This window comes from Larimichthys crocea, chromosome XXII, assembly GCF_000972845.2.
Source record: "Larimichthys crocea isolate SSNF chromosome XXII, L_crocea_2.0, whole genome shotgun sequence".
NCBI classification, from domain to species: Eukaryota; Metazoa; Chordata; class Actinopteri; family Sciaenidae; genus Larimichthys; species Larimichthys crocea.
The window spans coordinates 8,506,982-8,531,916 of NC_040032.1; the positions used below are offsets into that span (position 1 = coordinate 8,506,982).

Genomic DNA, 24,935 nt, shown 5'->3' on the forward strand with positions numbered 1-24,935 from the left:
TGCTTCTTGGAATTAGCTGCTACATTGAATTTAGCGCACAGGCCATACCACCATTTTGAAGAGGTCACTTCCTGTCACAGTCACATGACTGTCACATGGTCATCATACCAGGATGTTACATAAATGCGACTTAGGGACTTAATGAGTTAAGATCAGACATAAAGCTTTATACAGAAGAGTCTGGGACATTCAATGTGCTTGTTACACTGGTGTCACCATGGGTTCTTATGGGTTAAAGAAGCAGCGGACATTAAACATTCATGAGAATAAAGACACAGATCTGAATTAAACTGCTCGTGGTGCAGTGGTTAGCACGTCATGTTCTCACCTCCCACAAACACTTGAAGGTTAACCGGTGACTCTGAAGTGTGTGTAGGGGTGAGTGGTTGTGATGTGCGACTGTGCGTATAATACATTTAAAGTTATTAACCCTGATATTCGTCCATACGCTGATGATACAGTCGTATATATCGCAGCTCGTCTCGTGACGCAGTGATGAAATCATTTGATTGAGTTTATTGTTTTAGGGTGAAGTGTCACAGCAGCTTTTCATTCATCTCTTATTTAACGCTGCGAACACTAAAGTCGTGGTTTGTTTGCTGTGTCTCCGTCCACCTTGAACAGAAAACATGAAACAAAAACTCAGTTCCTCTTTTTCATCTGCTGTTTCAAACCAGGATTGTTGAAATGACTTCCCTCTTTGAGTTCATAGACCGACGTGCACAGACACAAACTCTTCTCGATCCTCCTGCTTACGTCAGTTATTGCAGCCAATAGTTGTAAAATATAAAACAGAGGCGCTGCGTGGGCGTCGGCTCTGACCTGTTCTCTGTAGTTTGGGTATTTTTAGTACCTTTCCGTTATACTTCATGAAACATCGGGTGACCCATTTACACTTGGGAACAGCTGCTAACTCTGGACGGCTTTCAACTCGTGAGAGCAAAGAGCAATTTCTGATCCACCTTGTGTTCACGAGCTGAACTTCCCCAGTGTGGGGTCAATGAAGTCGATCTGATCTTAACTTGTCTTGTAATACTTGGTCTTCTTCTCACATCCGAATCAAAGCTCCTAAATCCATCACATTCTTTTTATTTTCATCCCATCTGCTGCCGCTGATTTTTTGGGAGTTGTTACAAGAAACTGGACAAATTGTCTCAATCGCTTCCTAACTGAGTTCCTGATGAATGATACTTGTGACTGTTTCATGTCTGTTTTGTTTAATGTAGATGAGAAATCCTTCTTAATGTCTCGTCTGGTTACATAAAGAAATGAAAATCATGCAGGAAGCAGTCGTAGAGAGGAGATATGTGTATGTATGGTGTATATATACAGTAGAAGAGGTGTAGTAGCTGCTGTCCCGTCTAAACGCTGAGATTAATGTCTGTGGGCAGGAGGTGATCATCAGTCTTCAGACTCTGACCTTTGTTAAAGAGCTGTCTGCTGATATTTTTAACTGCCTGACGTCCTGAAAAGCTTTCAGTCTGACACATCCAGCATCTTTAGTGTCGGCCGTACTCACCCCCTGTTCGTCCAGCTTCAGCAGGGTGTCGCGGACCTTCGGGGAGTTGGAGGCGAGGCGGAGGCAGTGCAGGTTCAGCTCGGGCATGATGAACTCCAGCAGCCTCTTGGGGGAAAGGCCTCGAGGGGTCGTGTGGCGAGCGGCAGACGGCACCGACTCCTCCAGGATGGATCCTCGCAGGGTCTTCATCTGAGGGGACGGGTCACATTCATCACATCACATCAACACACACTGAACTGAAGTGAACCCGGCGAGGGGAAGGTTTACCTCTGTGGTGCGAAAGATGATTCTGCAGTTGTACTGAGCTCCACTCGATCCTTCTTTCTCCTCGCGGCGGAAACTGATGGCCACCGGGCCGAGGCGGTCGTCCATGCCGAAGAAGTTCTGATGCTCTGTGATGAGAAAGAAGCTGAGTTAGAATACAGAGGAGTCGGGCTGCCCTCCATACAACCGTCCTGACCTCCTCACGTTTGGTTCCCTGAATGATCCGAGCTGTGATTGTTAATCCATGTTTGAATAGCACCACAGTGTCCGTCCTCGTTTCATTAAGCTGGACAGGCATTGATTTTTCCCTGTGATATTACTCTCTGCATCGACTGCAACACAATCAGCAGAAATTAAAGGTGACTCGCTGCACGTACCTTTCATGTAGAAATATTTGCGATAGTAATGCGCTCCGAGGTCGGCGTGCTCGATGAAGTAGTTGCTCTTGCCCTGCTGCTGGACGTGACTCTCTCGAGGCTCCTCCAGGACCGACACCGCATCGTTGGGGGTCCGCAGGCTGGACCACAGCCCACGCCTCCCCTGAGATCGATCCAGACCGACCTGCACCTCGCCCCCCGTCTCGTTGCGGAAGTGCGGGCAGCTGAGCAGCAGCTCGTTATCGTTGCCGTCGCCTTCGTCGAGCAGCGACTGCTCGGGGTCGTCGGCGTTGCCCCCGTTGCCTCCCCCACCCTGTGCGGGCGAGGAGGGCGTGGCCTGGGAGAGCGGGCGCAGCTGGGAGGCGGCCGACGCCCCCGAGGTGATGTTCTTTTTGCGTCCGATGCTGTCTCTGTTCGTGGCCGCCTCGGTGAGGTCGAACAGGATGCTCTGAACGTCGTAGTGGGCAAAGTTCCTCACCCAGGCGCCGCCCCCGATGTTGTCATACGGACCCGGCTGAGGGATCAGAGGGGGCACCGGTTTGCTCTTCTTGCTCAGACCTTCAGGTTTAGGCGGCTTGGCAGGTTTTGGGGAGTCTCCTGCAGAGACAGACAGACCTCTGAAGAAGCCGTCGGGTTCTGGAAGGTTCTCCTGCAGTCCTAACAGTAAGAATGGGTCTTTGAAGCGGAGGGCGTTCGGACTCAGTGGTCCCTGCTCGTCTGTGCTCGCCTCCTGGGCCTGAGTCTGTCTCTCCAGTGAGGACAGACTGCCATACTCTCTGTGGAGCAGCAGGCCAGAGTCGCCCTGAGACCCGGCGCCTGCCTTCTCGCCCGCCGCCCGAGCCGTCTTACCGCCCGCCTTCCCGGATGAGTCCAGATCTCCTAAAGTCACGTCGCTGTTACTCCTCTGCATGATGTGGCCTCGGCCCACCGACCTCAGGTTCAGCCCCACGCGGCTCGGGGTGAGGCTGTCTCCGTCGGCTCCGTCGCCCTCCCTCCTCGGGGGCCACTCCACCACCCCCGCCTCCCGCTTGGACTCAAAGTTGACGGTGGCAACGGGCGGCCGCATGTTCTGCCGGCGAAACTTGCGGATGAAGAGGTCGTCTGACTGCATGGTGCCTGAGAGCCCGACGCCAGTCCAACGGTCTTTAGAGTGCTCTGCTGCTCCGGGCAGGACTCCGGGTCCTGGTCTCTGTGGTGCTGGTGTGAAACAAAGATGAAAGAGCGGATCCAGTCCTCATTCACACCTCCGTCAGCGAGTTCTCAGGTGGAAATGAAGGCGATCGTGCAGCTGTGTGTCCGTCCAGATGTGCAGATGTGTGTGTTGGTTGATCATCACTGGAGCCTGAATGTGTGTCCTCTCTCAGCCCGGCTAACATGGCATCCGTCCGTCTGCACTCTTCAGTGCTCGCTGCGTCCCTGTCGGTCCGATCCTTCGATCCACCTGCACAAAACAGAACACACATTTTAACCTCACTGCTCGCCCACGCTGCGATCGTCCTCATCGACAGCTGCGCAGCGCTCAGATAAACGAGCGCCGAGCGGCTGTGACGTGCTGTATCGTTGAGTAATGCCTCGTACCTCCGCGTGTTTTCATTATTATTCTTTCCTTTACACACTTTCCGCTCCAAAGTTTCCCAAAATAGTTCCACGTCTGACTCGCCACATCCACGCCACTGCACACGCTCACAATGCACAGCATTAACAAAGGACAGGAGGGGGGGGGCTTCCTGACGGAGTGCCAACATACAAGAGGAATAAATGTCTCACACACAAACACACAAAAACACAAACACACACAGCTTCCTGCGACGGCGTTCAAACAATAAAAACCATCTGACGTTGTTTAGGAGACATCACGAGGGGGTTCGGACTCGTTCAAGGAAACATCTCTGTGCCAAACAGAAGAAGTCTGCTTCCCTTTTTCTGCCCGACGCGACGCATCATTTAAAGTTTGGACTTACCAGCAGCAGCTTCAGCCTCGGTCTGCACACTCTGCACACTCTGCACACTCTGCACACTCTGCACACACCGCGACCAAACTGACGTCAAGACACTGAAGCTGAAACCTTTCTGTGGCGCTCGCCGAGAGCGAGGCTGCTTCTTCCTGTCTGAGCTGTTTCACATGCATCTCCTCGCTCGTGCATGCAGCCTGAAAGAGCAGGTGCAGCGGTGCAACCAGAGAGCGACACACACACACACACACACACACACACACACACACACACACACACACACACACACACACACACACACACACACACACACGCACACACACACACACACACACACACACACACCATGAATTGAGGAAGTCACACAAAATCTTTGTTTCCTTTCCTCGTCTGTTCTCTCCTCAGACGTTTCGATTAACGTGAAACGCCTCAAAGACCTCGTCACCGTCAGACGTTATCAGAGATTCACTGACGCTGATGAGTGTGTGTGTGTGTGTGTTATTTAAAGGTGTGATGTGTGACGTGCTGCAGCCAGCTGAGTTTTGTATGAATGTTTGTGTGAGCTCGAGTTTGGAGACGTGACGTCGTTCAAACAAACGAGATGACTCAGAAAACCTGAATGAATTGAACTTTACATTATTTTCTGTTATTTATTTTAATCATTTTAATTTAAAGTCAAACTGATATACTGACTGATATAATAATCAAACAGTTACAGTCTGTGGTCGTCTCTGATTGGTCACTTCAGACGTCCTCTGTGTGCCGCCTGTTCGATGCCGGAGCTGCCGACGCTCAAACCCGGCTCACGTTCTGACCTTCGTCATCATCTTCATCATCCTGTTTCACTTTTATTTTGAAAATCCAACAACTAACCGAACTTCCACCTCCATGAATCAGCCTGTTTCCATAGCAACCGGTCCAGTGCCACCTTTAAGAGTGGAATCCAGCCCCCCGATGATTTATACCGACCCGAGACTGAGAGACTGTAAGACTGAGACTGTGAGACTGTGAGACTGAGACTGAGACTGTAAGACTGTGAGACTGTGAGACTGTGAGACTGAGACTGTGAGACTGAGACTGTGAGACTGTGAGACTGAGAGACAGTAAGACTGTGAGACTGAGACTGAGAGACTGTGAGACTGAGACTGAGAGACTGAGACTGAGAGACTGTGAGACTGTGAGACTGAGAGACTGAGAGACTGTAAGACTGTAAGACTGTAAGACTGTGAGACTGAGACTGTGAGACTGTGAGACTGAGAGACTGTAAGACTGTAAGACTGTGAGACTGTAAGACTGTGAGACTGTAAGACTGTAAGACTGAGAGACTGTAAGACTGTGAGACTGAGACTGTGAGACTGTAAGACTGTAAGACTGTGAGACTGAGACTGTGAGACTGTAAGACTGTAAGACTGTGAGACTGAGAGACTGTAAGACTGTGAGACTGTGAGACTGAGAGACTGTGAGACTGTGAGACTGAGAGACTGTAAGACTGTAAGACTGAGACTGTGAGACTGTGAGACTGTGAGACTGAGACTGAGAGACTGAGAGACTGTAAGACTGAGACTGTGAGACTGTGAGACTGTAAGACTGTGAAACTGAGAGACTGTAAGACTGTGAGACTGTAAGACTGTGAGACTGAGACTGAGACTGTGAGACTGAGACTGTGAAACTGTGAGACTGTGAGACTGTAAGACTGAGACTGTAAGACTGTGAGACTGTAAGACTGAGACTGTGAGACTGTAAGACTGTGAGACTACAAGACTGTGAGACTGTAAGACTGAGACTGTGAGACTGTAAGACTGAGACTGTGAGACTGTAAGACTGTGAGACTGTGAGACTGTAAGACTGTGAGACTGTAAGACTGAGACTGTAAGACTGAGACTGAGACTGTAAGACTGAGACTGTAAGACTGAGAATGTGAGACTGTGAGACTGTGAGACTGAGAGACTGTAAGACTGAGAGACTGTAAGACTGAGAGACTGTGAGACTGTAAGACTGTCTTTATTTGACTTGTAATTGTCTCAGAATCTGCTTCGAGCTCCCGTCCCTCCTGATCCTGACTTATTTAAAGAAAACTGATCTAAATGTTCTTGTTGTTTTTAGGTTGTTTTTAGGTTGTTTTTAGGTTGTTTTTAGGTTGTCTTTAGGTTGTTTTTAGGTTGTCTGTTGGCTTGACTGAACAGTAAGCTGTGAGGAGGCGCAGACCTCAGATCAGTTATGTACGTGTTTGAGTTCTTAACTTGTTTCTCAGATGTTGTGAATCAGGGTCGAGTCCTGATTACAGTTAAACCAGCACACCGGCGTCCTCTGTGCAGAAGTGTGTCACACCTTCACGTGGAAGTACAAAGAGGAACTGCAGCTTGGTTAGTGACCCGGCCTCTTCGCTGTTTGGAGAACTCATTGTTAGTCTAAACTCTCAGCTGTAATTTAAATGTCAGGGTACATCCTCCCAACACAGACGTGGCCACGCTTTGTCATTTAAACAACCAAAAAGAAAAACACATCAATGATTCAGAACCGGCTTAACGTTCTCCAGCTGAAGAGTCTGAGGAGATATCAGCCGGGCTTAAACCAACACTAATATCATCGTGAACGGATCATTTGGTGAGAGCAGCTGTAAAAAACAAAAGAACAGAACGGGAAGCTCTTTGTTCTGAAGCTGCTGAAACTCAGAGATGAACACCATCATCATTCATAACGTCACATCACTGATATTTAACCAGAGACCATCAGCTGTGTCTGTCCTGTACGAGGCAGAACTGTGAGCGACCTCTGAACCACAAACTCACCATCACACCACAGAGACCGAGACTTAAAGACAGAGTCTGATCTGCTGGGACTACGTCCAGTTTTAGACAGTCTGCGGGGACGTCACGGAGACTACGTCCAGGTTTTAGACAGTCTGCGGGGACGTCACAGAGACTACGTCCAGGTTTTAGACAGTCTGCGGGGACGTCACGGAGACTACGTCCAGGTTTTAGACAGTCTGCGGGGACGTCACGGAGACTACGTCCAGGTTTTAGACAGTCTGCGGGGACGTCACGGAGACTACGTCCAGGTTTTAGACAGTCTGCGGGGACGTCACGGAGACTACGTCCAGGTTTTAGACAGTCTGCGGGGACGTCACGGAGACTACGTCCAGGTTTTAGACAGTCTGCGGGGACGTCACGGAGACTACGTCCAGGTTTTAGACAGTCTGCGGGGACGTCACGGAGACTACGTCCAGGTTTTAGACAGTCTGCGGGGACGTCACGGAGACTACGTCCAGGTTTTAGACAGTCTGCGGGGACGTCACGGAGACTACGTCCAGGTTTTAGACAGTCTGCGGGGACGTCACGGAGACTACGTCCAGGTTTTAGACAGTCTGCGGGGACGTCACGGAGACTACGTCCAGGTTTTAGACAGTCTGCGGGGACGTCACGGAGACTACGTCCAGGTTTTAGACAGTCTGCGGGGACGTCACGGAGACTACGTCCAGGTTTTAGACAGTCTGCGGGGACGTCACGGAGACTACGTCCAGGTTTTAGACAGTCTGCGGGGACGTCACGGAGACTACGTCCAGGTTTTAGACAGTCTGCGGGGACGTCACGGAGACTACGTCCAGGTTTTAGACAGTCTGCAGGGACGTCACAGAGACTACGTCCAGGTTTTAGACAGTCTGCGGGGACGTCACGGAGACTACGTCCAGGTTTTAGACAGTCTGCAGGGACGTCACATCAGATTATAAAGACACAGAGACACTGTCCTGTAACATGTATGTTCCTTCACTTTAAACCAGTCTCTCAGTCTTACAGTCTCTCAGTCTTACAGTCTTACAGTCTCTCAGTCTTACAGTCTCACAGTCTCTCAGTCTTACAGTCTTACAGTCTCTCAGTCTTACAGTCTGTCAGTCTTACAGTCTGTCAGTCTCACAGTCTCTCAGTCTCTCAGTCTTCCGCCGCACTGTCGGCGCCCGTCCTCGTAGTTAAAAGCCGCCTTGCCGATTCTTAACCACAGGGTCTAAATCAAGTCCTAACAGAGATTGATTTGGGGAAATTTAAAGCCTGGCTCAGTCTCACTCTCGGTATCGACCCGATGCTGCCCCGTTACGTTGGCTCGGGTTGCATCGCTGCTTTGCTGCAGAATCTGTGACACTGAGCTGCAATGCTTTTAATAAGGCGGATGTGTATTAATGTGGCTGGATGTGATTCAGAAAATGAGTTCATCGTGAAGCCCGCCGCTCGCTGCAGGCGTCCTCAAGCCCCCCTCCACCCTCACCACACTGCGGACAGCGAACTGGGCCAAGTCCAGAGGCTGCTAAGTGGATGGTGCTGCAGCACTCTGTCTGTTTCTGGGTTTTTTCTGCGTTTCATTCAAACCGTTTGCAAACGTCAGGCTGAGCAAAGAGGTCGCCACGCGAGGCCGCCGCCTCGACGCGGTGAAGAGCGTCTCCCCTGAAGAATCTCAGAAGATCTGAGGCGTCACTGCAGCGACAGAGCAGAGTGACTGTGAGCTGCAGTTTGATGCTGTCGCTCATAATCATTCATTCCTCTGCTGCTGCCTAAATATTACACGCCATGTACCATCACTACGAGAGCGCTAATGATGTTTTCACGACACTTCAAGGTGACACTGCCAAAGTTATTCACAGCATCTCCCGTCAGTTATGTCACAGCCTGATGATGCGACTTCCTCTCTCCGTGTTTCAGAGGAGCAGCTCCAGAGGGAACTGTTCCAGCTAATGTAAATGTTAAATGCCTGGTCCAGATGAAAGCGGGCTTTGTGTGCGTGGGCCCGGCTGTATGGAGCTCTTGTTGTGGACGTATGTGGAGGTCAAAGCTCCCTCTGAGCTCAGCAGCAGCACCGAGCTTCATCAACACACAATCAAATCCGTCTCAAGGCGAGCTGTCGTCTTTAAATGTGTCCTTCAAACATTGAAAATAAGTCTTCTGCCTGATTAATTATTAATGAGGCCGGGCTAAAGGGGGCGAGGGTTACCAGGATGTTAATTATTCATTGGCTGGTTGCTCCCTTGTCCACTCTCGAACCGTCAGGGTGCAGACGGCAAACCAGATGATCTGATTTATGTCCGAGTCCAAGTCTGTCTGTGCACATCTACGTTAAACTGCACCACAAACACCCACGAGGATCCATCAGCTGATAATAAACCTGATCAGCAATCAATACACAACCAATAACTAACATTCAGACAACCTTATCATACTTAACTAGTGTTTCTGTAGCGTTGACAGAACGTTCCAGAATTAAAGTGAACTAAAGCTCCCTGTGCTGTTATACTGGATATCAGCACGCTGTGATTATCTAGGAGTCGCTGCGTGCTGATATTCAGTATAACAGCACGGCCTCGAGTGTGATATTCTTTAATATATGCACAAAGCATTTTTAAAATCTCAAACCCTGCCCCTTTAAGAAATATCTGTAACAACACATCACTCTAGAGACACAGACACTAGCAATGTGTTGCTCGGCAACAGCGCACTGAGGCCGTGCTGTTATACTGAATATCAGCACGTAACGTGCTGATATTCAGTATAACAGCACGGCCTCAGTGCGATATCAGTGTGTCGACCTCTCTTGACCTCCAGCTTCACTGTCTTACAGTAAACTGGCTGTTTTTAGAAGCGGCTTCAGTTTCAGTTCTTTATTTTGGTCGCCAGAAACACGGTTTGTTTTTTATTTTCACTGATGGCGGATGAGCAATGAATGAACCTCCTCCCTTCAGTGAATACAAAGAGGAAGTACGCTCAGCCTCCTATAGCATTGTCCATATTAAAAAGTCACTTCCTCTTGTAATAAATAGCACAGAGCGATGCCCTCTCAGACTCATTTAAGCTCCATTGTTTTGGACCGTGACCTGCGTTGGAGAAAGTACCGTCTGTAGCTCGGGCTATTGTTTGACATGTTTGCCATGACATCGACACTGTGCTGTGCCACTTCCTGTGTATCTGAAAATACACCTCAGTGTGTGTGACTGTGCTGACTCTATGAAAGCTTCATACATGTGGTACGCAGCCACAGGAAGAGCAGCTGTCCCGCCGTGAACGCCGATGAAACGAAAAGGAACTGACCCTCAGCGTCACCATGTCCAGGTCCAGTTCTGCTGCGCCTGCTCGGTCCGCAGTGAAAACAGAATATTTCTTTAACAGCAGGAAGAGACGCTGACCTCCTCTGCTTCCTCACCGTCCCTATTGTCTGCTCAAACCGAGCCGAGCCCGTGAAATGGCTGCAGCGCCGACACAAACTAAGAAAGTCGACTGCGGTTTCTCTGAATGACACTTTCAAACGGAGCGGCACCGGCTCAGCTCGGGTCTGTTCAAACACTGAGACTTCAGAGCAGATGAAGGTTTGTTTGTGCTGCTCTAAACCTGAACGTATGCTTCAGCATTAATGAGACGTCACACGTTACCCGTCATGCATCGTGCTCAGAGGACAGAGTTGGACTGGACGATGCGTTCACAGACGATGGTTGTTGGAAGTGTTCGTCCTGTGTTCGATGCTGTCTGCAGGCCTGAACATCACGACACACATGATTGGTTCTCAGCCTGGTCCTGGTTACAGAGCTTTCTTCTGATCTGGAGTTTCAGTGTTTGTTTCTGTTGAAGTGAGGTTGAATTCAAACATTAAACAAACGTTGTGCTAACGTTCTGTCCCCTCTGCGATGAGAAGTTGCTGCAGGTTGCAGCCTGTCTCTTCGTGGCGGCCGTGGTCGGTTCACACGGCGGCTCTGACCTACATAAAGACGAGCAGCCTGCGCTGGTGACGACGATGATAGCGGGCCGGGTTCTGATGTTCTGAGCGTGTTCTGTAGGTCTGTGGCTTCCTTTGAATGAAGGACGCTGCAGTGCATCATGGGAATTACTACTGTGCACTAATGCTCGATTCACACCTCGTCAGAGTCTGCCCACGGCCACTTCAACGCCGTTTGTACTCAAGTATAAAGTTCATTAAAATAATGAAGAGGAAGAGGAGTGTGGCAGAACGTCTCCTGGTCTCAGGTCTGGTCTCAGGTCTGGTCTCAGGTCTGGTCTCAGGTGTGCGGCGCCTGTTTGACCCGGTAAGGACTCGACAGCCTCAAACTGCTCTCACTTCTTCATCAGGGCCGAAATGAAACAGTTGAGGTTGCAACTTCCTCCTGACGCCTGTGACACAACAGAGTCTGAAATAAACGCGCTGATGATCTGCAGCGTGTTTCACAGCGTAACATCCTTCACGAGGACGTCAGCGCCGATTCTTTCCGCCTGTTTGACTCGCGTGAGGACGACGTGGTTCAGCTCTGAACAGCCTCGAGTGCTCTCGTCCTGTAAGAGCAGCGAGAACAATGAGAAGGAGCCACTGCACCGCCTCATGCTGTAATGTATGTGTGACATAACGGAGCTCACTGTGTTTTTCAGAAAGTTACAACACGGAGTCTAAATATATCAGCACATGATGACGTGAAGCAGCTTCACATGTTCTAACGGACACTGACTGTCACTCATCTTTGAGTTTGACTCCTCAGCCGCTGTTTAAAGACGTCTTCATGTCAAACTGTTTTATTCTGTGATGCTACACGAGGTCTGATCTCACATTTAGACCAGAGGCCACCACAGACAGGATGGGAGGAGGCTAAGAGGATCCAGCAGCATCCTGCCATCCACCCGATGAGAAGAGGCTGACCAACTGCCTCCCTCGCTGAGCCCCCACAGGGAGCCTGCAAAATGATGGAGGAGCGATCCGACGCTCAGCCCGGAGCACAAATCTGCCCGGTGACCTCGCAACGCCTCAGTCTGACTCTCAAAGTCACCGTGCTCGTGAAGACAGCCGACCGACGGCGACGCTCTGAGGACGACGCATGAAGATGTTCACATGAACCTGAACGCACCATGATGTTCACGTGAACCTGAACGCACCATGATGTTCACGTGAACCTGAACGCACCACGATGTTCACGTGAACCTGAACGCACCACGATGTTCACGTGAACCTGAACGCACCACGATGTTCACGTGAACCTGAACGCACCACAATGTTCATGTGAACCTGAACGCACCACAATGTTCATGTGAACCTGAACGCACCACGATGTTCATGTGAACCTGAACGCACCATGATGTTCATGTGAACCTGAACGCACCACAATGTACATGTGAACCTGAACACATCATGAACCTGAACGCATCACGATGTTCATGTAAACCTGAACACACCATGATGTTCTCATGAACCTGAACACATCATGAACCTGAATGCATCACGATGTTCATGTGAACCTGAACGCACCATGATATTCCCATGAACCTGAACGCACCATGAACCTAAACGCACGATGATGTTCTCATAAACCTGAACGCACCATGAACCTGAACGCACCATGATGTTCTCATGAACCTGAACGCACCATGAACCTGAACACACCATGATGTTCATGTGAACCTGAACGCATCATGATGTTCTCATGAACCTGAACGCACCACGATGTTCTCATGAACCTGAACGCACCATGACACTCTCTGGGTTCTTGTTTGCTGCAGGAAATAAAAGTAGGCCGATGGACTGAAGAGTCCTCTGACGCTGCTGCCTCCTACTCAACCTGGAATATTACCACAGAAGAAGAAGAGGCCTGAGTCCTCCTGCAGGGACGTTACAGACGTTTCAGTCCAACATGTCAAACTTGACGGTCGACAAATCAAACGTCCTTGTTTCAGCTGCAGACTCGAGGACGACGACTTAAAGGAGTCTGAGTGAAGTTAACCAGTCACCAGCTGACAAACACCACCCGCCCTCCGTCAGTGTCGCCGTGCAGAACTCGATGAAGTCACTTGGAGTCCTCGTGGGTCGAGCTGCGTTTTATTGTCACGGTGAACGCCATGGTGCACAAGGAGCCGACCACGGGGGGGGGGGGGGCTTATATAAGCTGCTGCTCGCCTCCATCACCACCTCCACCCCCTGGCTCTCCATCCCTGTCTTTCTTTCCATCAAACGCCTCGTAAACACACATCCTAAATTAGTGCGGGGGTGGGGGTGGAGGGAGGTGGGGGTCTGACTGCATCCCTTATTTTGTGCCACCTTGAAAACACCACCCTAACACCATCATTGTTTGTGCACATCATCACCCCCCCTCGCCTGCCTGCACGCCGCAGACTGATCTGTCCTTCACAGAAATCCTCTTTTTGTTCCCTCCATCCTCCCCTCCCTCCTCCACCTTGCCCTCATCCCTCCGTCCTGCAGCCGCGAGCTTTTCACAGCGGCTCCTCCACAATGTCATAAGGCAGCGTCCTGCACGAGGCAGGAGCGCACAATGGAGGGAGGACGAGCGAGATGATGGGGGGCTAGAGCCAGGAGAGGTGGAGGAGGAGGGGGAGGCGAGGGGGAGGAGAGGGGGGAGGAGGAGGAGGCCGGGGATGAAATGCGACAAAGGTTCAAACCTTCACTGTGGCGTGTAAACGGCGTGAGCACAAAGAGCCGACCTGATGTGACGAGCGTTCTTTCATACGCGCGTGTGTGTGTGTGTGTGTGTGTGTGTAGCGGTATGTGGCACACACACACACACACACACACACACACACACACGGTGTGCATGAACGACGCCAGGAGAAAAAAGGCTTACCTCCACATTTCAGCTGCGCTCCACCCGGCCTGCTTCCATCCTGTTCCTCTCTGCCGACTCCCTCCCCTCCTCTCCCCATGACAGCATTTTTCTGCTATCTATCTCCACGGTGAGGCTGCTCCTCCTCCACCTCCACCTCCTCCTTCAGTTCCTCCTGCTCTCTTCCTCTGTCCAAAAATAAAATGAAAGCAGCCGAGCGAGCGAACACTTCCCGATCAGCCGGCTCCTCTGTTCTGTTGTTAAAGTCAAGAGGCAGGTTGATTTGTGCCGTCCTCCTCCTCCTCCTCCTCCTCCTCCTTCTTCTTTCTCTCCCTTGCTCTGAATCTATCCATTCACATCACAGCAGAGCCCACCCCCCTCTCTCCTCCTCTGTCTCTCCTCCTCTCTCTCCTCCCCCCTCCTCATCAGAGGGAGGCTGAAACACAAACTACATTTAAAGGAGCTGATTTAAACAACACGTATGAACACGTGAAGATGTTTCTGCAGAGCGGAGATAAAGGCTGTGTGTGTGTGTGTGTGTGTGTGTGTGTGTGTGTGTGTTGTAGTCACAACAAACACACAACCTGCTCCAGAACAATGAGAGTGGAGCTCACATTTCCCATCAGCCCCTGCAGCGTGTCACACACACATACCTGTGAGTGTGGATGGAGAGGACAGCTCGGGGTCCGCCACCGTCACCCCCGACGACCGCGCGGAGGCTCGACCCGGCCGACCAGATGGCCGTGTGTGTGTGTGTGTGTGTGTGTGTGTGTTAGCAGGTCAGGGGATGGTGTGTGAGGGGGTGGGGTGGAGGTGGAGGAGTGTGTGTGTGTGTGTGTGTGTGTGTGTGTGTGTGTGTCCTGATGAGATAAGAAACATAAAAACAGACAGATGATGATAGCAAACAGTTTACTTCAAAACAAGTGTGTGTGTGTGTTACAGTGTGTGTGTGTGTGTGTGTGTGTGTGTATGTTAGTGTTACAGTGTGTGTGTGTGTGTGTGTGTGTATGTTAGTGCTACAGTGTGTGTGTGTGTGTGTGTGTGTATGTTAGTGTTACAGTGTGTGTGTGTGTGTATGTTACAGTGTGTGTGTGTGTGTATGTTACAGTGTGTGTGTGTATCTGTGTATGTGTGTATGTTACAGTGTGTGTGTTACAGTGTGTGTGTGTATCTGTATATGTGTGTGTTACAGTGTGTGTGTGTGTGTATGTTACAGTGTGTGTGTTACAGTGTGTGTGTGTGTGTGTATCTGTGTATGTATGTGTGTGTGTGTGTATGTGTGTGTGTGTATCTGTGTATGTATGTGTGTGTGTGTGTATGTGTGTGTGTGTATCTGTGTATGTATGTGTGTGTGTGTGTATGTGTGTGTGTGTATCTGTGTATGTATGTGTGTGTGTGTGTATGTGTGTGTGTGTATCTGTGTATGTATGTGTGTGTGTGTGTATGTGTGTGTGTGTATCTGTGTATGTATGTGTGTGTGTGTGTGTGGTCTTACTGGTGTGTCTGTTGCTCCATCGTTGCGCTGCAGTGACACCTGGTGGAGACGACCGTCTGCACATGCTCAGTTTGAAGCTGTAAATCATTATTTAAAGATATTAAAGGTGATTAATTAACTTTAAAAAAAGATAAATATTTAAAAAACAATCAAAGAGAAGCAGAAGATGTTAACGAGCTGAAATTAATCAATAAACAAAGAAAAGAAATAAAGAACTCAAATATAAAGATAATAAAATTAAAGATGGATCAGCTGTTCAACTGATTATTGATCATGTGACCTTCAAACTTCAGACAGTTAACGTAATATTGACCTAACATTATCCTAACGTTAACGTAATATTGACCTAACGTTAACCTAACGTTAACGTAATATTGACCTAACATTATTCTAACGTTAACGTAATATTGACCTAACATTATTGTAACGTTAACGTAATATTGACCTAACATTATCCTAACGTTGACGTAATATTGACCTAATATTAACCTAACGTTAACCTAACATTAACCTAACGTTAACGTAATATTAACAGTGACATTACATTAACGTTAGCCAAACGTTAAAATGTTAACTAATATTACACTTTCTATTTTTAACTGTTAAATTAATGTTAAATTAATGTTGCATTAGACAGTCATAAATATATAAGTTATACAGCACAGCTCATTTTTTTATCTCATCGTATATTTATATTAAATATAATTTAAACGTTATCAAACATATTTTAAACATTATCAAACATGTTTTAAACATTATCAAACATATTTCAAACGTTATCAAACATATTTTAAACGTTATCAAACATTTTAAACGTTATTAAACATATTTTACGTTATCAAACATATTTTAAATGTTATCAAACATATTTTAAACGTTATTAAACATATTTTAAACGTTATTAAACATATTTTAAACATTATTAAACATTTTAAACTGACGTGTTTTGAGCTAACGTGTTCGTTAGCTAGCTAATATTACTCACCAGTTAAAACATTTAAAAACGTTTGAAACGTTTAAAATATGAAATTTGAACTAATTAATTTTAAATCGACATATTTTAAACGTTATTAAACATATTTTAACTTCTGTAAAACATGTTTAAACTGAGCTAACAGCAGTTAGCATCGTTAGCTCGTTCAAACTCACCGTCAGACAGGCCAGAGACAGAGACAGTCTGTCCACAGAGACAGAGACAGAGACAGTCTGTGTGTGTGTGTGTGTGTGTGCCGGCCTCATTAATCCACAGAAATATTCACAAACAGGTTAATTGGTGCACCTGACACACACCTGATCAGACCTACCTGGTTCTGTCCTCGTGTATAGGTGAAGCTGGACACGAAAGTCTCACATCTACCTGTGAGCTGGCTCTGACCCTCTGCACCTGTCGGTCAGGTAAACTCCTCCATCACTGAGGCAGGATGTTTATTTGAGTTTGAGCAGACTGGATCACTGTTTAATCAATTCATTTGATTTATTGATCACAAACAGGTGCTGTGACTGTACAGGTGTACCTGCTTCATTATTATCTATATGATCACACTGATGTTCATAACACCACTGTATCAGATTTATTCTGTCTACAGATGTTTGTGTACCTGTGAAGCTCGTATCTTCCACTGTGTTCACTCAGACACACACACACACACACACACACACACACACACACACGGTCTCTTTGTCAACACCTAAATATTCAGTTTGATGTTGTAGTTTGCAGTGACGTCACACTGAACTGTTATAATATTCTGTGCACTCTGCTCATACATGAACATTTCTGCACAGCAGCGCTTTCATTTCAGAACATGTTGATTTAATTTATTTTTAATATTTGAATTTTTATCTTCTATTTTTTATTTGTTTATTCTTTACTTTGTAATAAATCTGATTCTGATCATAGAGAAGTGTTTCTAATTATTTCTGTTTACAAACATGACTGAATAATAATCCTAACACACACACTGAGCTCGTCTGGATCAAATATGGAACACACACCTGACCTGTTTGCTTCCTTACCTGTGAACACCTGCAGCTCCCTCAGCCAATGAAAACACAGAAACACTTTGATGTGTTTAAAGATGTTTTTTTTTTTCTTCTCATATCAAACGTTCAAACTTCCTGTGAAGTGTCATTAAAGATAAATCTGCACATCGTGACTGTAAACATCAAACACAAACTCACGCGGACGCCTGTTCGTCCGTTTACACGCAGTAAAAAACAAAAAGACTGTACATCACATTTACAGAGCGAGAAGACTGACTGTCAGAGGTGAACCTGAATCCACCACAGCGACGTCTGTCTGTTCAGAGGAACTTTCAAATTAAAGTTCATTTAGTTTACAATCTGCAGGTGTCTTATTCTGAAATCACTTCCTGTTTACGCGAGGACACTTTGGTCGACTGACGTGCTAAGCTAACGCGTTTCGTCATCGACTTTGTGAAATTAAATCTTCTGGACTTCACATGAATTACTCGTTATGTTTCATTTACATATTCAACAGACGCCGTGTCGCTTTAACGAGCGCCGGTCGTTAACCTGACACAGCAGAAGGGTTTTATTTTGGCGGGGTCCCCACAGTCTGTTATATATACTGAATATTCACAATAAAAGCATGTGGAGTGAAGAACCATTCTCTGATCCACCGTTCGTTTGTCAGTCTGTGAACCGAGCGGTCCGGTCCGGTCGGTGGAGGGTTCAGAACCGGGTCGGACTCTACCACTTGCCCCTCTTGCTCCAGTCTTTCGGTGTGAAGTGAAGACACTTTGGGTCGATGCGCAGGTGTCTCTTCTGCATGGCTCGTTCATGGCCGTCCACGATGTCCTCTGAGAGCGTCAGGATGTACTGACCCTGCAGACGGAGACAAGGCGGACACGTTTGGACCTCTGTGTGTCATGCTGTGTTTATCCCTGCAGGTCTGAGCTCTGTGTCTCACCTTGTAGTAGTTGATGAGGTTGAGGTACTGCAGCGTTGAAATGACGTCTTCTTTCTTCACACTCGTGATCTCGCTGATCTCACTGCAGGTTAAAACATCAATCATCAGACTGCAGCTCGTCCAGACAGACCTCGTTAACAGCTTCAGATTAACGCTCACGTACTTTATGGTGATCTGTGGTCGCTCGCCGTTGTCCGGTTTCAGGTCCATGAGGATTTCCAGGATGGTCTGAGACCAGTAAGAGCGATAGGACAAGAGACCGAGGTCAGAGAGAGGTTTCTCTGGAGTCCCCGTCTTCCCCTCAACCTTGGACAGCTCGTAACCTGACGAACACGCAGGGAACATGCAGAGAACACACAGAGAACACACAGAGAACACACAGAGAACACACAGAGAACACGCAGAGAACACACAGAGAACACACAGGGAACACACAGAGAACACACAGAGAACATGTAGAACAGTTCGTTAGCAGGAGCTGGACTCATTTAAAGTTCTAACATCTCTCCTGACGTCTGACTCACTGAACTCGATGAGCAGTTTGCCGTAGCCTCTCCGCTGGTACGGCGGCAGCGTGAGGATGCAGGCGACGTTGTAATCTTCAGTCGACTCTTTCTCCTGCACACAAACATAAGAGGTCAGTTCTGATTGGACGCAGGAGCGTTCACGAGCTGTGACTTGAGCCGACGTCTACCTTAGAGAAGTATCCGACTATGTGGAAGCCTTTGGAGTCGTACTCCGTCATGACGTAGAAGAGGAACGGGTCTGTGTCGTAGTACAGAGTTTTATGGTCGAGGAAACACTTAGCGAGTAAACACAGGTTCTGGGAATACGTCTGAAAAACAGAAGACACGTTTATTGATGTGAAACATGACGAGGCGAGAACACGCCAAGAGGAGAAACATGACTCAGCACTCACTTTGTTTTTCCTGCCGTCGATCTCAAAGAACGAGATGGTTCCTTTACGGTAGATCTCGTTGCCCGGAGGATGTCTGAGATTACACTTAGTCTGCGAGAGACGAGAGGACAGAGGGACGGTCAGAGGACAGAGGGACGGTCAGAGGGACAGAGGGACGGTCAGAGGGACGGTCAGAGGACAGAGGGACAGTCAGAGGGACGGTCAGAGGGGTGGTCAGAGGTCAGAGGGACGGTCAGAGGTCAGAGGGACGGTCAGAGGTCAGAGGGACGGTCAGGGGTCAGAGGGACGGTCAGAGGGACGGTCGGGGGTCAGAGGGACGGTCAGAGGGACGGTCAGAGGACAGAGGGACGGTCAGAGGGACAGAGGGACGGTCAGAGGTCAGAGGGGTGGTCAGAGGTGAGAGGTCAGGTCAGAGGGACGGTCGGGGGTCAGAGGTCAGAAGAAGGTGAGCGAGCGTCTTACCAGGTGTCTCTGCAGACATTTGAGGCTCTTGAGGTACTTGAGGCAGAATTCACAGAGGTAGAGGATGGGCAGCGTGGTCAGCTCCTGCGGGTACGGAGAGAAGTACCACGGCTTCAGCCGGTGGCGTCCCAGCTCGATACACTCGATGTTCTTCATCCGGGTCACGATGTCGTCGTGGCTGCGGTCGGACACCAGGCTGCCCGTCATGCGGGGCGCGGTCGGGATGCCGTCTGAACTGTCCTGGGAGTCCTGGAGGAGGTGAAGACATCGGCATGAGACACGCTGGGTGTGCTTGAGTTTGTTAAATGTATTTGAATGTTCTTTAAATGTTACACATCCAGTCAAAGCGGGTCTGGGTCTTTTGACTGGACCCACAAACACAATAACAGGAAATCAAACAGACCTCTGGTGGTGGCAGAAAGACACTGGCACTTTGCGGGTTGTTATACTGCAAAACCTTTATCATCTGGCAGGAGACACAGAGATACACAAACTAAAGAGAACTAAAGAGATCGACCGCAGTGACTGAGGGAAGGTCAAAGTCTGATCAGAGGCCGAGCAGCGAGGCTGCAGACTCCGGGTCAGTCTGACAGACCTTCAACCTGCCGAGAACATCGACGAGTCTGCAGCAGCCGAGCGACTGAAACTTTCTGCCTCGTTTAGTTTCAGCCTAACTGCTGTGTTACGTGTCCGTGATCAAACCAGTTCAAACAGGATCAATAAATCTGAACACACTCAGCTCAAATCAGAAACATGAAAACATCTGCGTGTTCAGACGAGATGACGCGGCGTCTCTCACCTCGTCGGCTCCTCCACAGTTCGCCTTCCTCTTCCTGCCGGGCTGCGATGGGACGAGTCGTCGCGCCGTGCCGTTCTAACGGCAGAAAGGAAGAATAAAGACTCGTTAACTAAAAATAGCGAGCTGAAGTGAAAGACGAGCTGAAGAGGAGTGAGAGTCACCGTGGTGAGCGAGGCGAGCTGCTCGTGGTCCTCTCGGGTCTTGAAGGTGTTCGTCTCCCTCACAGCAGGAAAAACAGACGCCTGAGAGGCTTCAGCTGAACTTGGCAGGGACGGCACCGGGGTGGCCGGGGATACCTGAGTCGCCAAGGGGACGGCCTCCACCTTCCTCTTCTGCAGCAGACAAACGTGTTAGACAGGCGGCACACACACACACACACACACACACACTGAATTTTTGTTCTTCTAACATGATTTTGTGTTTCCAGCCAGACCAGACGCACGTGGTGTCAAATCCAGTCAGATGATTACTTTAGACTACCTGCAGTGTTCATGAGTCTCCAGGTTAAACTCAGATTACAGATTACAGCCTATTCAAACCTGGTATTAAGATGCGACAGACACAGATCAGCTGCAGCTGCACTGGGTTACACTCGCAGCTCAAATGTGTCTTTAAAGGAGTTTTCACCCCGTTAACACGCATCGACCGCCTCGATGAGCGGTCCGAATCGTTAGCTGCTTCAGTGGTTTGGTGATTAACGTCTGCAGATAATGAAAGCTCACAATCATCAGTCAGGAGGTCACAACACAAACACAGAATACCGGCTACCTTCACAGATTTGAAGCTGAAACGTGGCTTGACAAGTCCAGTGCAAACCCCTGACAAACATTTGGACACACTGTGTGTCAAAGCACTTCCAGATGTGATCTGCACGACTGGATCATCATCTTCTTTTTTTGGGTCATGGTTGTTTATATCTGGATTCAGTTCAGCGTGACCCGACAGCTGTATGATCACAAGATGTTAGCATGTTAACACCAGGTTCAAACAAGCGGCAGTCATTTCCACAAGAGAAGTCAGTGAGTACCGGTGTGGGCAGGGTTTTGCCTCTGGAGGGCGCTGTGGCCGGCTGCACGGTGAGATCTAGACTCTTCCTCTGGATCGAACACACAGGAAGAGAAGGCAGGCGGTTAACGCACACACACACACACCAACAGGATCAGCTGATCATTTAACGAGTCGCGACAGATCAGGTCAGGAGATGATGGATGATGATCTAACAGTGAGGAGAACTCTTAACGAGGTCTCACGTCACTGCTCCTCGTTAAAGTCTTACCACTTCTCTCTCCGGCGAGCTCGGCCTCGAGCCCGGCAGTCCGTTCTTCGTCGGTGTTTTCGCTTCTTTCTTTGGAAACTGAAGCTTCTTCATGTCCAGCCGGTCTCCGGTGACCCACTCGTCCAGACGCTTGTTGACTGAGACACACACACACACACACACACACACACTCGCTGACATGTCTGTGTTTAAACACTAACGAGCAGATGACAGACTCATACTCACAGTCGATGTAGTGAACATAGTAAAGTTTCCTCGCTGACACTTCCTTCACACTCAGGATTTCTGCCAGCGCTGAAAATAAAAAGTTCAAACATCTTAATCATCGTCAGCCTGATGTCTGTCTGTGTTTCTATACTTGTCAGGACTTTCTGAAATAAACTTTAATGAATCTTTAATGAGCTGAAGTATTTAAATAAATACAAACATGGTTTAAACGTCTTTATTCATGTAATCTGAGTATTCTGTGAGCTTCAGTGAAGAACATGACTCTGTTAACCTGATGAGTCATGTCACACCTGTCAGGTAAACACGTGACGACACTTCAACAAAAATATTTAATTACAAAAATAAAGTCTGTGTGTATCTGTGTGTGTGTCTGTGTGTGTGTCTGTGTGTGTGTGTGTGTTACAGTGTATGTGTTACAGTGTGTGTGTGTGTGTGTGTGTCTGTCTGTCTGTGTGTGTGTGTGTGTTACAGTGTGTGTGTGTGTGTGTTACAGTGTGTGTATGTGTGTGTTACAGTGTGTGTGTGTGTTACAGTGTGTGTTACAGTGTGTGTGTGTGTGTGTGTTACAGTGTATGTGTTACAGTGTGTGTGTGTGTGTGTGTGTGTGTGTGTGTGTGTGTGTGTGTGTGTGTGTGTGTGTGTGTGTGTGTGTGTGAGCTGTCAGCAGCTCGTGCAGTTGTAAACATTCATCAGCTGATATTTAAACACCTGTCAGTTGGCGCGCTCAGCCGTGCTCACCTGTACAGGTGTGTGAATAAACACTCAAACTAAACTCCTTGACGTCACGCAGCTGCCCGCGTGCCCCGTTACCGGAGCAGTTACCGGACGTGTTTACGGTTTAACGGAGGCCGAGAGCAGCAGCTAGCAGCTAGCCTAGCACCGGACAATACTTACGCCATTCGTCCTCGTGCTCCTGGTTCTTCCGGAGCACCGGGAGGCGGCAGCCCTCAACGATCTCCACCTGCGGGACACACACCGTCAGTTCCCGCCGGTCACGCGCCAGAGTCTCAGAATTTAAAGAAGAAACGGAAAACTCACCGAGGACGAGCTGTCCGCCATCTTCGTCATCTGCGAGCTGCGGGGTGTTGTGGGAAAATGCCGGTGACGTCAGAGATGAAAGAAGCGGCGAGATGGTGCCCGCCGGGGCCCACTGCGCATGCGCGGGGGAAAAAACGAACCCGGAAGAAAGAAGCGAGGAGTTTTCACCAAAAGGCGGGAAAAATCCACCTGGACGAAGACTTTAGTGAATAAAAATATATTTTATTTAATTAATGCTTCATCCACCAGCTTCACTGTGTGTGACCTCCATTCAAAATGCTTATTAAACATTGTTTACTCTTACATTTCAGTTGCATTTTGATCTTTGAGCTATGTTACAGCTCGTCCAGCTAATACATGCACATATAATCAATAATCAATAAAGAGTTCAAATCTAATTCTGAGTGTAAATCAAAGCTGAATCAGATTACAGGCTCCACCTGGGCACCCCAAGAGCACACCTGGCTGCTGGTGCAATCTATTTGAAGCTCTGTGACCACTCAGTGCTGAGAAATAATTTTCATTTCACTAAAAAGCAGCAGTTTATCCCAAAATCTAAAAAACAAAGAAACAAAATAGTGTAGTGGTACGTCCATTTATTTAACCTTAAGCATGTTTTCAAGGAGACCAACAACAGAAACAGAAACAGAAGCACTGATGTCAACCTGAACACTGGAGTCAACGTTCATGCAAGGAGAGTAACTACAGCAGCACAAGGAGCAGAACAAAGCAGCGTTACCCTTCTGCCTACAAGTAACCTAAGCTTGTGTATCTGTGTTAAGTTATTTTGAACGTCATGGCTTGTGTATGTTGCATTGCGAGGAATAGTTTTTTGCTAATTCAGCATCTTTCCTTAGTGCAAACTCAAATAGAGATAAAAATAGTCCACATCCATCCTCATTCATAGCACTGTATGCGTCGTGGTCACCTCTAAAGGGCAGTTGGTTCACAGCAAGGAACTCTATAACATCAATAACTGCAGACAGATAATATCTGTTGCGCTGCAGTTGATCAGTGTTCATTAGTGTTGAGATTTCCTTGTTTGTGTGAATCCGTCTTTCCTTGTCCCTCCTCATGGCCTCACATGTCAGGTGCTCTTTGGATGCAGCATGCTTGTTTGGTCCCTTTCCGTTTTCCATTGCAGGCTTCCAGTCGTGGAGTTACACTGAAGGTTTGATCACTGTCTGGGTCCCTGAAACATTCTGCATGGGCAGCAGAATGCAGCATCTGCTTGAACTGAGTACTCCAGCCAGGGAAAGCTTCCAAACCAGGAACTGCAGCATGATGTTTTTTCAGTGAGAAAAGGTGCATGTGTGGTCTTTGGGGCTCTTCGTGTTAAGGTCAGTAGGCTGTGATGGCCTGTTGCTGTTCCTCACAGCTGTAATGTTGCTGTGAACCTCTGTGTTGCTGTTGTTATTGTTGTCGACGTCGTCACTCACGTTTCTTCCAATCAGAGGCTAACACTGCTCAGTGCTGCTCCCGAGCTGCTGTAGCTACCTCCCCGAGCATGAATGTTGACTTCAGTGCTTAGGTTTCCAGTAGAAGTGAATGGTGCTGCTTCCTGCTCGCTATCGTCCGCATCGTCACTTCTTGTCCACGTATTTTTTTGGAAGAAATTACGGATATCGATACCGAACACCACAGCTACCTAGCGACTCTATGAGCAACTGCGACCATGAACGTCAACTCATCAAGTAATAGCGGACCCTCGAGTGACTCAGTGACCCGAACCATCCATCTGTAATTGGCCAGCACGTTGCCTTCGTTCGTTGGTTGGATTGTATGATCCGGCTTACTCTATGAGCGGGCACGGCTCATAGAGATGTTCCTCTCCCATTATATTGATGCTGAATTCACAGTCAGCCTGTGGACATATGACGGCCTTTATCTTTTTACGTTTTTACGGACACGTAATGAATTGTTCAAATGTCATATTCTGCTGAACGTAACGCTGTGAAACCATCAGAAAGTAACATCTGATTTCTCTTTCAAACAAATCAAACTTCTCGAATGGTAAATCCTCTGACATCAGCATGGGAGGATATTTTCTGTTCTAGCATGCCACATACGGGGGTTACACAGGGTCCTCATAAGTCCTGAGGTCCCTGT

General features: G+C 48.3%; 3 protein-coding genes across 9 annotated transcripts in view; all 3 read right to left on the reverse strand.

The window, feature by feature from the left end:
* Positions 1-14,501, reverse strand: part of sipa1 (signal-induced proliferation-associated 1) — a 24,999-nt gene extending 10,498 nt beyond the window's left edge. For 2 of the 6 annotated variants that reach the window (XM_019278067.2, XM_019278070.2), the window contains exons 1-4: positions 13,699-13,873; positions 2,161-3,601; positions 1,787-1,911; positions 1,520-1,708 (exon numbers count right to left, since the gene is read on the reverse strand). In XM_019278067.2, coding sequence (XP_019133612.2) covers positions 1,520-1,708; positions 1,787-1,911; positions 2,161-3,271 — 1,425 coding nt within the window. In that variant the 5' untranslated portion in view covers positions 3,272-3,601; positions 13,699-13,873. Of the gene's footprint in view, positions 1-1,519; positions 1,709-1,786; positions 1,912-2,160; positions 3,602-3,738; positions 4,100-4,121; positions 4,338-13,698; positions 13,874-14,330 lie in introns of those variants that run through there. The other 4 variants (XM_027273841.1, XM_019278068.2, XM_019278069.2 and 1 more) reach the window with 4 other exon arrangements.
* Positions 14,502-17,239: 2,738 nt separating this feature from the next.
* LOC104934511 (histone acetyltransferase KAT5) lies at positions 17,240-22,946 on the reverse strand. 2 transcript variants are annotated; one of them, XM_010750193.3, is made up of 16 exons: positions 22,827-22,946; positions 22,683-22,749; positions 21,786-21,854; positions 21,561-21,697; positions 21,312-21,380; positions 21,053-21,229; positions 20,446-20,616; positions 20,285-20,359; positions 19,889-19,951; positions 19,486-19,734; positions 19,024-19,113; positions 18,799-18,939; positions 18,629-18,722; positions 18,268-18,427; positions 18,105-18,186; positions 17,240-18,019 (listed from the first exon to the last, which is right to left on the reverse strand). In XM_010750193.3, exons 1-16 carry the CDS (start codon positions 22,854-22,856, stop codon positions 17,885-17,887), a joined length of 1,809 nt encoding a protein of 602 aa, XP_010748495.1. In that variant the 5' UTR covers positions 22,857-22,946; the 3' UTR covers positions 17,240-17,884. The 2 variants fall into 2 exon arrangements, with proteins under 2 accessions (XP_010748495.1, XP_010748497.1); XM_010750195.3 differs by lacking the exon at positions 21,053-21,229.
* The window catches only part of abcg4a (ATP-binding cassette, sub-family G (WHITE), member 4a), a 28,623-nt gene continuing 25,896 nt past the window's right edge, over positions 22,209-24,935 (reverse strand). Inside the window, exon 17 of the mRNA XM_027273843.1 lies at positions 22,209-22,228. The gene's annotated coding sequence lies outside the window, so the exon portion shown is untranslated. The remainder of the gene's footprint in view (positions 22,229-24,935) is intronic.